Raw genomic sequence first — 16,791 nt, 5'->3', positions numbered from 1 at the left:
AGAACCATTTCTCCACTTACCGGAGACCTCCACGCCATTCCCAAGTAGCCAGGTTATCTGTGGAGGGGGCTTGCTTCTCATGGCGGAGCACATGAGTACAACATGTTCTTCTCCGTTTTGCTTTCTGATAACTGAAGCTTCCAGGATTGGCTTGAAAGGAGTTGCTAGAAGAAAATGGATTTTTCTGTGTTTAATTAGATATGAGTCTGCATATCTCAACATAGCACAGAGCCTAATAATCTGTAGGTGATTGTTGTAGGGTATACTCTAATTAATGGGCCTTTTTTTTTTTTTTTTTTAAGACAGAGTCTCCCTCTGTTGCTCACGCTGGAGTGCGTCCCCACGCACGTCCCCACGCACGATCTCAGCTCACTGCAACCCCCACCTCCCAGGTTCACGCAATTCTCCTGCCTCGGCCTCCTGAGCAGCTGAGATTACAGGCGCCTACCACCACACCCAGCTAATTTTTGTATTTTTCGTAGAGACGGGATTTCTCCATGTTGGCCGAGCTGGTCTCGAGCTCCGGACTTCAAGTGATCTGCCCACCTCCATCTCCCAAAGTGCTGGGATTACAAGCGTAAGCCACTGTGCCCGGCCCATGTTTTTAGCTTAATCTGTTCCAGAGTACAGTCATGTTCAAGGGCTTTTATGTGCTTGCAAAGCAACTTTGGCTGAAGCCAGAATGTGTATTACTCAGTGTGTTGTTAGTCTCTGAAAATTCCCAAACAAGCAATGTAGCAACAATTCTTAAAATGTGATATATGAGGCCGGGCGAGTTCACTCACGCCTGTAATCCCAGCACTTTGAGAGGCCAAGGCAGGCGGATCACGAGGTCGGGAAATCGAGACCATCCTGGCCAATCAACATGGTGAAACCCCATCTCTACTAAAAATACAAAAATTAGCTGGGCGCACACCTATAGTCCCAGCTACTCGGGAGGCTGAGGCAGGAGAATCGCTTGAACCTGGGAAGGGGAGGTTGCAGTGAGCCGAGATCGCGCCACTGTACTCTAGCCCGGGCAACAGAGAGAGATTCCATCTCAAAAAAAAAAAGGTGCGTTTATCTTATAAAGGGCACATTCGTCCTTTTTCTTTATACCTCTGTCTTGGAAATACTTTTTAGTTAGGCTTGCTTCTTCCTCTTTCCCATTCTACTTCCACTTCGGTCCAGAACTGAACTCTCTTCCCCGTTTCCTTAACTCACCCACCCATCTGCCATCAAGACCTTGTAAAGGCCCTTCTTAGCTCCAAATATACATTAGATGTATTACTTGTTGGCAATATGAAGATGAAAAAGATATGATTCAAGGAGCTAATAGTCTGGTGGTAGCTTCAGCCCCTAAACTGTTCATGAAAAGGTTATGTGTTGAGGGCAATGACAGAGAATGCATGGGGTGTTATGAGAGCCCAGAAGGGCACACAGGCAGCCGAGCCAGGATGTGTGCTCCCTTACAAAAAGACAACATTGAGCTGATTCACAGTGGTTCTCAAAACCCCCTTGACAGCCACTCCTTCCCAGCTACTCTCCCATCATGCTTTTACCACATGGCAGGCACCACACTGCAGTCATTCCACAAGAGAAGTCTAAGACATTCATTTGTGTGATATGTGGGATGATGTTACTCAGAGATCAATAAAAAGCAATGTTTTTAATCAATCTGTTCTGCCACGAAAGACAAAACGAGTAAGGATAGTAAGACACATACTGGACACAGTTGATCATCTGTAGAACTGAGTAAGTCCTAGGCAATTAGGAGGCTGTCACTTCTTATCTGCACCTCCTAATCCCACCCTCCTACAGAAAAGAGGAATTGTTTGGCAGAGAGGATTTGAGCAGATCAAGCAGTGCAGCTACATCTGAATTCATTCTATCTTAGGATTTGCTGTCACGAGGTTCCACTTCATTTGCATACATGTTTTGCTTCCCAAGCTGGCTCGCAAACTCCTTATGGGCAGAGATCGTGCTTAGTTCATCTTTGGTTCCCTAGAGCCTCACATGGTGCCTGGCACATAGTTGCAGCTCATCAGATATTAATTTTCTTTTCTTTTAGTTCCCCGGAGAGAAAATTTAGTTGCTGTCAAAGACAAATTTCACAAGTTCACAGTTCAATCTAGGACTTGCTTCTCAAAATGCTCTCTTCTGTTTCCTTTCAATACAAGATGGCAGAGGTGTCCCAGGCAATGCCTTGCTCTAGGCAACATTTTTAAACTAAAAGGTTCCGTTTAAAAATGACATATCGTGTTCCTATCTTGCTCCCCTACTGGGTTTACTTGCAGGTACCTACCCAGCACAATCACTTTCACTTCCTTAGTGCTCACAGAGTCGCCGTAATGTAAGCACTTGTACACGCCTTCATCTCGCAGGGTTACGTTAGACACGCTGATGGAGAGCTGATTGGCCGAGTGATGGAGAAGCTGGTATCTGGAATTTTTAAAAGCTGTACAAGAGGGAAATAGAGCTGTTATGAGGAAAGGTATCTGATGGATCCTTGGTCTCTACCCACTAGATACCAGAAGCACCACCCACTTTCTACATTTGGCACAATCAAAACTATCTCCAGACATTGTCCAATGTCCACTGGAAGGCAAGATCATTCCAGGTGGAGAACCACTGAGCTAGATCAAGCTGCAGAAATCCGAGAGTGTCCCTCCTCTCCTAGTTTACTGAAACCAGAAACAAAACAGCAAAAAGCATTATGTAACAGAATTATCTCTATTTAAAATGTTTTTCTCTCAGAACTTTTTTTTTTTTTTTTTTGTATTTTTTGGTAGAGACAGGGTTTCACCGTGTTAGCCAGGATGGTCTCGATCTGCTGACCTCGTGATCCGCCCGTTTCGGCCTCCCAAAGTGCTGGGATTACAGGCTTGAGCCACCGCGCCCGGCCTTCTCAGAACTTTTAACAATTAATATTTACTTCTACTGGAATCTAGTATTACTAGTTGATTTAGCTTGAAATAACATATTTCTTTATGTTAACATATCAGTATCTAATAATGCTTTTAAAGCATCACAATTTTTTTTTTTTTTTTTTTTTTTTTTTTTTTTAGAGACAGAGTCCTGCTCTGTTGCCCAGGCTGGAGTGCAGTGGCACTATCTCGGCTCACTGCAACTGTCATCTCCTGGGTTCAAGTGATTCTCCTGCCTCAGCCTCCCTCAGTAGCTGGGATTACAGGAGTGCTCCACCACGCCCAGCTAAGTGTTTTGTATTTTTGGTAGAGACAGGGTTTCACCTTGTTGGCCAGGCTGGTCTTCAACTCCTGACCTCAAAATGATCTGCCCGCCTCGGTCTCCCAAAGTGCTGGGATTACAGGCATAAGCCACCATGCCCAGCCAGCATGACGTGCTTTAAGAGGCTCTGCTTTGTAAATAAGATTGAAATGTGTTTTAGACTTTTCCAAGTGTTTAGGAGTTAGCAATATTAAATGAAGATGTAAAATGATCTAGGGTTTAGTAAAACCCTGCCTAATGTCAAAGAGATGAACCCAAGAGATTTTTAAGAGTCTTTTTCCATCTCAAGACATCTTGTACTTTCTTCATGTGTGTTTGTGAAGAGAGAAATGACTGTCCTCTTTCCACATTAATACATCCTGTCTGTTTCTGTTGCTTAAAAATCTTGATTTTGTGTTAAGGTCAACAGGAGAAGAAGAGCTATCTGGAAGGGAGCTTTGTAATGTGCCTTTGGATTGCTCAGATGGAAAACGAAGCAGCTGGCTTCCTATGGGGGGGGGGGGGGGGTCGTGGCTGCATGAGGACCAAGCTCCCAGTCAGTTGGCTGCCTGTCTGTCGTTGTGCTGTGGTTGTGGGATGGTTACTGAGAGTAAAAAAGTGATGTGAGTGTGGAGTGGGGACATGGAAACGTGCTTTGTAATTTGAACCTCCTTTAACAACCATTCTGGTGGGGTTTCCATTTCACAGTTCCTGCCCCCAGCAAGCCACCGCGGCTATAATAACAGGCTTTGGAGGCGTGATTCACGTGTAACAGTAGGTGGGCTGAGCTCACCCCTTGGGTGACTCATGCAGGCTTTCTGTCCCACCAACCTGTCCAGCTGGAAAATCCCTCAGGTTGAGGTCTGGTGGCATTTTTCTTTCTTTCTTTCACTTACCAGGATACTCATTTAAAAAAATGGTGAACCCTGAGGGGGTCAGCCACTGGAGGGAGGAGGTCTTCCTCAGAGAAGTGACACACTTTAGAGTGAGCGTCTGGCCTTCCTCCACGGTGACGGTTTCTGTGTGGTTAGTCAGAGAGGCCTCTGCGGAGGAAGAGAAATGGGGATGGTCAGGCCCGGGGTGGCCACACTGTCTCAGGGATTTTGTCTCGTTCATTCGTTCAATCATGTATTATCTATTTCTTCTAGAAACCAAAAAATAAGCAAATACAAACAAAATGGGAGGGGAGAGGCAAGAACTGAGAGCAGGAGCAGTAATGACATCTCTTGAAGAAAGGGACCCTGGAACCAGGTCTGAAGGAAGGGGTAGGATTTTGACGAAAGAAAGGGAAGGTCGAACTCCAGTTCAACCGGTGTTGGACACTTGCTCTGCCATATGCCAGGAACTGTGCCACGCCATTTACCTGTATTGAATTTAATTTTTTTTGAGACAGAGTCTCGCTCTCTTGCCCAGGCTAGAGTATGGTGGTGTGATCTTGGCTCACTACCTCCTCCACCTCTTGGGTTCAAGCGATTCTCGTGCCTCAGCCTCCTGAGTAGCTGGGATTACAGACACGTACCACCACGCCTGGCTAGTTTTTGTGTTTTTAGTAGAGACACGGTTTTACCATGTTGGCCAGACTGGTCTCAAACCCCTGACCTCAAGTGATCCGCTGGGATTACAGGTGTGAGCCACTGCACCTGGCTGGAATTTCATTTTCTTTCTTTTTTTTTTTTTTTTTTTGAGACGGAGTCTCACTCTGTGGCCCAGGCTGGAGTGCAGTGGCCGGATCTCAGCTCACTGCAAGCTCCGCCTCCCGGGTTTACGCCATTCTCCTGCCTCAGCCTCCCGAGTAGCTGGGACTAGAGGGCGCCTGCCACCTCACCCGGCTAGATTTTTGTATTTTTTTTTTTTAGTAGAGATGGGGTTTCACCGTGTTAACCAGGATGGTCTCGATCTCCTGACCTCGTGATCCGCCCGTCTCGGCCTCCCAAAGTGCTGGGATTACAGGTGTGAGCCACTGCACCCGGCTGGAATTTCATTTTCAAACTAACCCCAGAAAGGAAGAATTGTGCTCACTTTTACAGACCAGGGAATAGAGGCTCAAGGTCACAGAGGTCATGGAGCTGGGATCTGTACCCAGGGCTGTGGATGGCAAAGGCCATGCTTATGTAACTATGTCAGCCTATCTAAGCCACAAGACCCCAGAAAATGCAACCTTTCTGGCCTCAGCTTATAAAAGAGCATCTAGTACCTTCAAGTTGTGTGTCTAGGATTCTAAGAAAGAATGTTGTAATCATGGTGCTCTGGTGAACTGCGGAGTTCAGGGCAAGTGGCTAAGCCCCACCTGTCCGAGAGCTTCTACACCAGAGGGAGGATGTTCTAAGATTTCATTCGTTTCAGTATTCCACAGCCGAGCTTTCTGCAGACAAACATGAGTCTAATTTCTCCGAATCACAGCCCCCAGAGAATGATGAACAATTGGTTCTAAGTAGCTCACATTTATCTCCCCAAAAAAGAAATTGATGGAAAAATAAACTGGCCTTCCTGCTGATTTGGCATGCTTATTGCCATTCATTATTCCTTCATATTATAAATGAAATTATTTTTCCTGAGGAAAAGGCAATTCTTATCAATGAAGGTATAAAACACTTTTATAAACAGAAGAATACCATGGGGCTATAAATTATGAATAGCAAATGCAACAAGTTTTACTGCATCATCTTAAACCTTAACAACAACAACAAAAAAGAAACCAGGAGAGTTTATTTTCTTGTGATAAATTTCAAGTGTTGGGAAAAGTGCTTTGGAGAGCTCTGGGAATTAATTGGTGTCTACTTTTTTGTTTGTTCCATTCCTAGGTCATTAATTTGAATCTAGCCTCTAGCAGAAATAACCCAGAATTATTGTATTGTATTCCTGTAAGCTTTCATGGGAAACTGTTTGCTGAAGTTCTAATGGAAAAACACCCATATCATCCACCAATACCAAAATGAACAACAAGGAGGCAATAAAAAGAGATCTGTGCTTTCCAAAAAAAGCATTGGGGCTTAAGGCCAGAATTCTGCTTAGGTTTGGCCATTTGGAAATACTCTCCTCTGTGACATCAATCCATAATTGAGTAATAAGGATATTAATAGAGAATGACAATAGAATTTCTTCTAAGGGATTTTTGCTGATAATAAAGGTTTAAAAAGCCATTAAGTCCCTATTTTGTGTCCTCATGACATCCATATTAAGAAGGTAGGAAAGCCAGTGGTCCTCCACCTTGGCAGTACATTAGACTCACTGAGGGAGTTTGTGTCCTGGCCTCATTCACTACTAATTAACTCGGAATTCTTGGTGGGGCCCACACATCAGTTCTCCTGACCCCAGGCCTAAGTGTTCAGAGCATCCTGTTCCCAGAGCCCACATTTGCAGTGTAATGAATAAAATTCCAGAGCTCTGTGGCTGCTCCTCAGATGCTTAGGACCAACTCTCTGCTGCTGAAAAGCCACATGGAACAGGAAGATGAGTATCAATCTCCCTTTCAAAGACTTCTAGAAGACATTCTACCGTACCACTGTGTCCAAGCCCTTATGCCCTTAGTCGGACTGGGTCTTCTGAAGATAAATGTCTTTTCCATAGCATGGTCAAATAATGAAAGAAACTATGCCTCTAGTTTCATTAGCATTTCTTCACCACTTCCCAACAGCCACATGTGAATATACTGTAGTTTGTCAATGTCCCTCCAAAAATATATCTCTTGGCATGGGACAGGGGACTCACATGTCATCAGAGCTGGCGAGAGCATAGGGGGACATTCACTTGCATCGCCACCCACCCTCTGGACTTCCTTGTTCTATTAAGCCCAGAGTTTCACCCTTGAGCTGTAACATCTCACTTGGCTCCTGTTGAGGCAGTCACCCAAAACACCCAGAACTTCTTCAGAGAATTTGTGTCACATCACGTCTCCCTATCCTGTGTTGATGATGCATTTCATTTTGGAACCAAAGTTCAGATTTCATATTCTCCCTCATCAGTCTTATTTGGTAAGTTTGGAGTGAGGGTTCAAGTTTTCTGAGAACGTTCTTGCTCTTGATTGTCTTATCTGTCAATAGACCCTTAGGCTTTGTGCCATCTGAACCTGTTGCAGACAGGAGCTGTTTATAATCATCTCTGCATCCCTAACCTGGGTGGCGTGGGATGCAATGGTAATACACACACATGAGCCAAATTGACTGGGTTGGAATCCTGGCTCCTCCACTACTAACAGCACAAACTTGGGCAATTTATGTGTGTGAGTTTTCTGACCATAAAAATAGGAAAAACAATAGTATTCATCTCATAGAGTCATTGAGAAAATTAAAAAAAAAAATGTAAAGAATCTAGTATAGTACTCAGTCCAAGGTAAGCATGACATGCTGCTTTTACTCGGTATGGAGTGCCTAATAATTATTTGAAGAGCTGAGCTGACTCTTGCTTTATAAAGAAAAGTGGAAAGAGTCAGGGTCAAAAGACAAAGCCTTGTAGCTCTGCAGCTCTTCACTAGGGATCTCCTTCCCCAGTGTTGTGGGACTATTTATTATTAAACATTCTAAGGTCCTAGTAGACATTAAGGAAGAAGCAGTTCCAGTCACAGTAAACCTAAATGGGAACAGTTCAGGAGGATTAAAGATTTTGAGGAGCAAACGGTGATAATGAGGTCTTTTTATTTTGGACCTTAGATTCCAACCAAGGGTGTAGTTAATCATACCACTCAGTTCGTGGTACACAATCATTATTTGATGAAAAGACAGAGAGAGACAGACAGACAGACAGGCAGAGGCGTTAGAACTCTGTGAAATAATAAAATTGTGGCTAGGTGCGGTGGCTCAGGCCTGTAATCCCAGTACTTTGGGAGGCCGAAGTGAGCAGATCACCCGAGGTCAGGAGTTAGAGACCAGTCTGACCAACATGGTGAAACCTGTCTCTACTAAAAATACAAAAGTAGCCTGGCCTGGTGGCAGGCACCTGTAATCCCAGCTACTCAGGAGGCTGGGGCAAGAGAATCACTTGAATCCGGGAGGCGGAGGTTGCAGTGAGCCGAGTTCGTGCCATTGCACTCCAGCCCGTTGCACTCCATCTCAAAATTAAATTAAACTAAATTAAATAATAACATGTTTTCTCACTTCTCTCCTCTCTTCATCACATAAATTGTTTGCTATTGAAACACTAACTTATTTGCATATGTGTTTGTCAATGTCATCCCCAAGTCACATCTACTTGCTTTTAGATCCTGCATACTTGGCCTGCCCTCCATCACTGTGAATGGAGTGGGTACCTGGTATCTCCACTTGGGCACCAGGTTCCATCCCATTTATTTACTCTAGGAGTTCCCTTCGGTGTTGCTCCATCTTTCAAAAGATGATTTGGTACAACAATAATTCTACCATCATTGTTTTTTTTCTCTAATTGTTTTTTTCTCTGGCTGGACGTGATGGCTCATGCCTATAATCCCAGCACTTTGGGAGGCCAAGGTGGGAGGATCACTTGAGGCCAGGAGTTTGAGACCAGCCTGGGAAACATAACAAGACTTTGTCTCTACAAAACATTAAGAAAAAAAAGGCTGGGTGCGGTGGCTCACGCCTGTAATCCCAGCACTTTGGGAGGCTGAGACAGGCGGATCACGAGGTCAGGAAATTGAGACCATCCTGGCTAACACGGTGAAACCCCGTCTCTACTAAAAAAATACAAAAAACTAGCCGGGCGAGGTGGTGGGCGCCTGTAGTCCCAGCTACTCGGGAGGCTGAGGCAGGAGAATGGCGGGAACCCAGGAGGCAGAGCTTGCAGTGAGCCGAGATCGCGCCACCACACTCCAGCCTGGGTGACAAGCGAGACTCCGTCTCAAAAAAAAAAAAAAAAGAAAAAGAAAAAAAAAACCTGTCATTCTTATCAGCACACAAATCAAATATGTACTATTTTTCCCATGTTAAAATGCATAAATAAAATGATGTCACAGTTCCTTCCAGCTACTACCCTATACTCTCCTATGCCCCTCTTTTGTTTTTTTTTTTTGAGATAGATTCTCATTCTGTCACCCAGGCTGCTGTGCAGTAACATGATCTCAGCTCACTGCAACCTCCACCTCCTGGGTTCAAGCAATTCCCCTACCTCAGCCTCCCGAGTACCTGGGACTATAGGCATCTGCCAGCACGTCTGGCTAATTTTTGTATTTTTAGTATACAGACGGAATTTTACCATGTTGTCCTGGTCTTGAACTCCTGTCCTAAAGTGATCCACCCGCCTCTGCCTCCCAAAGTGTTGGCACTACAGGCATGAGCCACATGCCCTGCCTTCCCTCTCTTTTATTGAAACATTTTTCTAAAGTACTATCTATACTTGTTTATCTTGCTCTTTGTTTTCTGACCAGGTTTTCAACTCCACTACTTCGTTGAAATAGCTCTTTGTCAAGGTTGCCAAAGACCTTCATGTTGCTCAAACCAGTGCTCCATTCTCAGACCGTATCTTATTCGATCTATGGTGTGCCTTCGCCATAAATGATCACTCTCTGCTCCTTAAATCAGTGTCTTTACTTGATTCCCTAGATGTCAGTCTCTTTGACTCCCCTCCTAATTCACTGGCTGCTGCTGCTCCTCAGCTCCATTTCTGGGTTCTTCTCATCAATCTGCCCTCCACACAACGGAGGTCAGATCCTGGATAGACTCTCTCTATACTTACTCTGTAGGTCATCTCATCTGGCCTCATCACTTTTCTGATGATCAGTTACAAGTCTGAAGGCCTAACAAGCACAACACAAACTCTTGATTCTCTTCCCCCTAAATGTGTTATTTTAGACTTCACCACCAGCAAATAGCCCAGTTACTCAGGCCCAAAACCAATAACTTTGTAAAGAAGGTGTTGTTCTTCCCATTTCACAGATGAGGACATCAAAGCTCAGAGGTTAAGCAGCTTTTGAGCCAAGATTTGAATCTAGAACTGTCTAACTTCCATAGCATTGTGATGCTTCCTGATTCACTCACTAGTTCTTGTGCACTGTCTTGATTCCTGTAAATAGACTGAAGTTTCTAGAGGACAATGACTATGTTTTATATTTCTCTAAAATTCATTCTTTACAGAAACTATTACAATGTGAGCTTGAAAAGTTCTGGCTTAATGCTAGTTTTCATGGTGGCACTATAATGTAGGTGATTGACAGATATCTTTGTTCTCCTGTTGTTAATAAAAATTCTGAGAAACAGGAAGGAAGTTACTGGAAGAAAGTTACACATTGAATCAATGATGGAATAAAGACTAGTGTTAAGAAACATGCCTTAATTTCATCCTTGGGGACTAGACATTGACTGAAGTTTTGCCAATGTTCTTACCTTTGGTGAAATGATGGTCTAAACAGAAAGCCTGTGTTGGGTAAGATGGGAGTGGTGAGATTTATCTGCAGCCTGTTTAAGAATAAATGTCTCCCATTTTAAAGTTGTATGTATCATTTTTCTCTTTCATAGGATGCATGCTTATGAATTAAATAGTATAATTTAATTCTTACAACATTTTAAAAATTGTGATGAAATATAGTTTGGCTTTTTATTACATGCTAAAGTACTATATGTCTTAAGATTAGTGTTTGCACTTCTTGAGAATTCAGTATCAGCCTGCTAACCAGACTGACCACACCATGGATGCCTGAGTTTCATATGGAAAGGGCTGTGTTTGAGGCATAGAATATTAGTTGTTTCCTTTACTCTTTGCACCAAGCCTCACTTTTGGCTTTACAGGTCTGCTTATCTTGCAGTATTATCATGTAGACCCCATGTTTGATTTAGAAACAGGAAATCACTGTAGAAGAGAAGAATAGCCCCAGTGAGAAGCCACAGACCCACCCAGCTTTGCTTAGGCTGTATTGCTTAAAAATATGTTTCAGTGTTTGTAGTTTTGTTAAAGGAGGATGAGCAGGATGCTGTGCCTAAGTTTTGGTGGCACATTTTCCAAGGACAAGTTCCCCATGGTCTCCTCATTGCCTTTGGAAACTAAATTGGAACTTTTTTTGACTTTTCTTCCACCTAAGTTTGGAGTCAGACTTTCACCTTTGTTGTCAGAGGGATAAGGTGTGAGGTATCTTCCTTGCTTACCACTTCCTCCTCTGTAGGCTCTAGAGACGTGTACATCCCCATTCACCTTTAAACTTTCTTATTAGACCCCAAGTGTTGTACATCTACTTCCTAGTCCTATCTGAGCGTCAGAGTTCTTATCTGCAAATTAGCCCTGCATGGCTCCCCACAGGCTGAGCAAACAGAGCTCGACAATGAATAACTGTGGTGTTTCTCCTGCGAGGTCACCACTTCCTACTGGTAGGTCATGTTTACGGAATGGATTATTGACTTCTGGGCTTTGTCATTATCTCCGTGACTGAATTCATCCATCCATGCACGGCCATGTGTTATGAGATTGCTAGCCAATCCTGGGGCTATAGATTGTGACTGGTTTATACATGGAAATGGAACCTGTGACCTTCACCATCATCACCACTCCAAATCCCATGAACTAATTGTCCCATCAGTGGATGACTTTACACCCAAGCACATGTGATCTACTCTCAAACAAAAGGACAAGCAGCAGTAACAGCCACCTACCAAAGTACACATAGATAAAACCAGTGCAGTTCTTAAGATTCTTCGGTCTTTCCCAAGATTTTGGAAGTTCACATGTGTAATCTTTACCTGTACTATAGGTTATCATGTAGACTGAGAAAAGAATAAAATATTCTTTCCTTTTCTTGCCTTAATAACCTAGTTTTTACATGCCATAAATTTAAAACCAGAGCAGAGCAAGTTTGTCCTGCAAAGACCCCAAACTCTACATGTCCCTATGCTCCACCCATGTCTAACACAGATATATTATCTCTACTGTCCCCATGCTCCACCCATGTCTAACACAGATGTACCACCTGCCCCATTCTAGAGTTCGCTTATATAAATTAATGTCATCACCAACCACTGCACACCAGATATTTGAGAGGTGCTCCAAACTCTCCTTTCTCCAAAACAACTCTTTAATCATTTTATTCCTCTTTTGTCACTATTATTGTTGCCTTACTTAAGGACTCCATCATTTCTTTCCTGGACCATTGTAATAACTTAGTTCTAGTCTGTCTTCTCTGTAATTCATCATCATCATCTGGTTCTAGGATTACATTTTAAAAACATGAATTTGAGGTCGGGCACAGTGGCTCACGCCTGTAATCCCAGAACTTTGGGAAGTTGAGGCTGGTGGATCACCTGAGGTCAGGAGTTTGAGACCAGCCTGGCCAACATAATGAAACCCCGTCTCTACTAAAAATAAAAAAAATTAGCTGGGCAGGGTGGCAGGCACCTGTAATCCCAGCTACTTGGGAGGCTGAGGCAGGTGAATTGCTTGAACCTGGGAGGTGGAGGTTGTGGGAGCCGAGACTGCGACATTGCACTCCAGCCAGGGCAACAAGAATGAAACTCCATCTCAACAAACAAACAAACAAACATATAACCCATGAATCTGAGTATGTCTCTTCCTTCATTCAAATATTAGCTATGGCTTCCATTGCCTATAGGAATCAGGCACGAATTCCAGCTGACTTGACTCCTGTGTTCTCCTCCTTTGTCATGTCCTGATACTCCTTTTCAGATAGTCCTTATATATGGATGGCCACTTGCTGTTTCCAGAAAGTTCCAAGCTCCAGAAGATAGTTTGTCTTTGTCTATGATATTCTCTTGGCCTGGAATGCCTTTCTCATCTCCTTCAAGACTCAACATTAAGACCCAACTCAAGACTCAACTTAAAGACTCAACTCAAGTTACACAACTTTTGTCAAAACTTCCAAAACAGGCCTTAGCCTCCCTTTTCCCCATAATGTCTTTCCCCTAGTTTCCCAAAGGCTTGAGATACACTTCTATTATAGCACTTAGCACATTACTTTATAATTATTTGGTTACAGGTATTTCTCTGTAGATAGATTACAAACTCCCCATGGAAAAGATGTTTACCATTCATTCATTTTAGCACAATGTAAAATTTTAGATATTGGTTGAATTAGTGGATAAAAATGAGTAAATAGGCCGGGCTCGGTGGCTCACACCTGTAATCCCATCACTTTGGGAGACTGAGGCAGGCAGATCATGAGATCAGGAGATCGAGACTATCCTGGCTAACATGGTGAAACCCTGTCTCTACTAAAAATACAAAAAATTAGCCGGGAGTGGTGGTGGGTGACTATAGTCCCAGCTACTCGGGAGACTGAGGCAGGAGAATGGTGTGAACCCAGGAGGCGGAGCTTGCAGTGAGCCCAAATCGCACCACTGCACTCCAGCCTGGGTGACAGAGCAAGACTCAGACTCCGTCTCAAAAAAAAAAAAAAGAGTAAATGTATGTATTAGGAATAAATATTTTAATAGGATGCTAACTTTGCTCTTTAACTGTTATATCAAATAATAAAAACTAGGGCTAAGTTAAAGCTAGAGACATGCAATGCATTAATTCTCACATCAGAGTCCTAGTTACATGACTGCCATGAGGTGTTAAGCAAAAATGTGTTTTAATTCAGATCATCACAGAAAAAGATTTTTATTATTTTTAGATTGAATCAATAGAGAAAATTGCAGGTATAAAAATAAATCAGACTTGTCAGAATCAAATTATTTTTAGTACATTTTAAAGAAGCTGTCTCAACATGTCATCTAACATGTGACTTTTTCCTGGGCAAAGAAAATATGAAAAGAACTACTCAATTTGCAATTTTCCTTTGTTTTCTGCATCCTACCCTCCACAAAACAATGAAAATAGAGGGTTCAAAATTCTTTGGATTTGACATTTTCATTGTCTACAATGTAAGTTAATGGGATGAATTTTGAAAAATGCTTCATTTTTATGGTGTTTTAACCAATCCTAAGACTATGTATTCTGGGAGTAGCCTTGAAAAGAGGGCAGGCTCTGAAACTATGTGACTTTTTTTTCCACAAATTTTTGGCAGCCATAGAAGTTACACTGTAGAAGCAGTCACAGTGATCTTCCCATAATTTAATTTGCTAAAATCAGCTGACAGTTTATATATTTGCCAAAACTGATGATTTGCTGCCTTTTTTGCTGACAAGAAAGCAACATGGTCAACTCCTCTCCTAATTACATTTGGGATGGGCTTGAGCAAGGTTGAATGAGAGTGGCAGCCACTGCTCAAATGCCACTGAGCTTAGATACCCTCAGGTGGCCCGTTGAATGAGTTTTCAAATGAGGACTTTTTAATATTGAATCCTCCAAATTGTGAAAGTCAGTGGTTTTCCAACTTTTGATCCACATTAATAAACACATTTTCTGTCACAACCTAGTACACACACACACACACACACACACACTAATTAAAAGTTTCATGAAATAAATACTATTACTGTGTGCTTTATAGGCTGATATTTATGTTGTCATATTCTAGCTTGAAAACTTGGGCAGGTTACTTTAACTTCTTTTCTCATCTTTAAATTAGGGATATTAGTACCTACTTCAGTACTTCCGCTATGATTAAGTGTAATTAACATAGAGTACTCAACACTGTGTGTGAAACAATAAATATTTTTCCTCTCTATATAAATAATATTTAAGTATTTAAGGTTTACCTCGAAACGTAATTTTTGCTATTTTTTAAAAAATGTATTTTTATGAGTTTTTTTTTTTTTTTTATGAGGCAATAACTCAAAGCCTAAAAAAGTTAAGGTCAGTTAAAGGCTTTAAACTATGGAAAAATTGAAATCATCCTAATTTTAGCTGTCTAAATATACTCTTTCTGAATGTATTAGCTATTCTTTAAGCCACTTATTGAAGAAACTAATATTATTCATTACCAAAATTGAATCCTTATTAAGTGCCTCAGGGTACAGGGACCAAAAAAAGAAGGCATTAATTGAAGTATATGAAATAGGGAATTGAAGTACCATGGAAAATAGGAAATCGAGTTTTTTGAAGTAGCGTCCTTCAGATGCCATTTCTAGATTAAATGTTGATTTGGAAGGTAGGTGCATATCATGAAACAGAACTACAGATTCAGTATTTGGAAACAAACACACAAAAAGCAAAATTTTTGAGTGGATTTATGAGTGATGTCCTTTGCATGAATCTGATACAACTGCAGTCAGAGACTGAAGGACAACAGGAGCCCCTTCCTACACCCCTGCCCCCACTCTTTGGGGTAGAAAATAATTTGACCTGCTCCAAAAGGTAACTGTTTCTATCCTTAATTTTCATAATGCTACATTAGGATTAAGCACTAAAACCCAAATTTGAAAATTATAGTAAAATGTAAAGCATAACTTACTCTTTAAAAATAAACATGAAGTTTTCATTGCTCTCATTATTACCTCTGAGCTAAATAAGTGTTGTACAGCGCTGTATCATTTTCAAAGTGCTTTCATGTTTGAAATTTGATCCTTCTAACAATCCAGGGAGTTTGGTGGATCCAACGTTTTTATCATTTTTATTTTAAGATGCAGAAACTGAATTTCAAAAAGATTAAATCATTTGGTTAAGATTTATACAGAAAGGAAATTTTAAAATTCAATGTGGATGCTCTTTCAACTGGTATACCCTTAAAAGACAGAGCCTAACAAGCTTGTTACATCTTGCCATAACATAGGACCCACAGAGACACACACTATAGTGATCCTTTCTATACTCTTTAGCCATTGAACAAGAGATCAAATAAATGCAGTAACATCCCTCAGATGCATGATTTGAGCATGGCTTGGAAAGTATGAGCAGTTACCTGGGTTGTCTTCTACAGCAGCTCATCTGTAAATGCAGTTGACTGGCTGATAGGTAGATTGGCAAAACATTAGGTCAGCTGAACAACAACAAAAACAATGACTCTAAGTCCTTACCTTGTAAGGGAAACCAAGCCAGCAAGCTGAAAACTCCCCACCACATATTGTGCTGTGCTGTGCTGCTGTGGCACCTTTGTCAACTTCCTCTAGATTCAGAGACAAATGGAGCTGAGCAGTTTCTTTTGAAGGGGGAGAGGGAGTAGATCTGTGACCTCATGTATATCAACTCCTCCATCTGTCTGGAAGCCCCCTCTTAGTTAACTGCCCCCAAAACACCTCCTGGTGGAACATTTTGGGGACCACATGTATTATCTTGATGGTAGAGAAGTGTGAGTGATGTGTTGGTGACAAAAATTGTTTTACCACAAGTGGGTAGTACTGGTAAATCAACTAGTTGCAAAGGTTTTTAGAGGGAGGATGGGTGAGAGAAATACTGTAAAATGTCCCTGTGTAGTGATGTCATCCTTATTTTTACTTTTCTAGTTTATTAGATAAATACAATTAGACAATTTTTGCTCAACCTTTGGGAATATTTTGTTTCTAATGCTGACATCAATTTATAATTGTTGTCAGGGAATGAATTCATTCATTCATATATATACTCATTTTTGAAATCTATATATCTGTCCACCCACCCATCCACCCATCTTTTCATCCACCCACTCACAAATAGAAATCTATTCATCCACCCATCCATCCACCCACTCACTCATGTATGACCTGCCCACTCATTCCCCATACATCCATCCAGCTCTCCATCCATCCAGCCAGCCAGCCAGCCATCCATTTAACCATCCATCCATCCATCCATCCATCCATCCATCCATCCATCCATCCA

The 16,791-nt window shown here is 42.0% G+C and overlaps 1 protein-coding gene across 1 annotated transcript in view; it reads right to left on the bottom strand.

Annotated features, from left to right (window-relative positions):
• The window catches only part of CRTAM (cytotoxic and regulatory T cell molecule), a 32,514-nt gene extending 16,244 nt beyond the window's left edge, over positions 1-16,270 (bottom strand). Inside the window, exons 1-4 of the mRNA XM_026451049.1 lie at positions 16,011-16,270; positions 4,104-4,250; positions 2,285-2,437; positions 21-164 (exon numbers count right to left, since the gene is read on the bottom strand). Of these exons, the coding sequence (XP_026306834.1) occupies positions 21-164; positions 2,285-2,437; positions 4,104-4,250; positions 16,011-16,056 (490 nt within the window). The 5' untranslated portion in view covers positions 16,057-16,270. The remainder of the gene's footprint in view (positions 1-20; positions 165-2,284; positions 2,438-4,103; positions 4,251-16,010) is intronic.
• Between the last annotated feature and the right edge of the window lie 521 nt (positions 16,271-16,791).

This window comes from Piliocolobus tephrosceles, chromosome 13, assembly GCF_002776525.5.
Source record: "Piliocolobus tephrosceles isolate RC106 chromosome 13, ASM277652v3, whole genome shotgun sequence".
In the NCBI taxonomy this organism is placed as follows: domain Eukaryota; kingdom Metazoa; phylum Chordata; class Mammalia; order Primates; family Cercopithecidae; genus Piliocolobus; species Piliocolobus tephrosceles.
The sequence above is the reverse complement of the archived record's forward strand: the minus strand, read 5'-3'. Positions and strand labels throughout refer to the sequence as shown.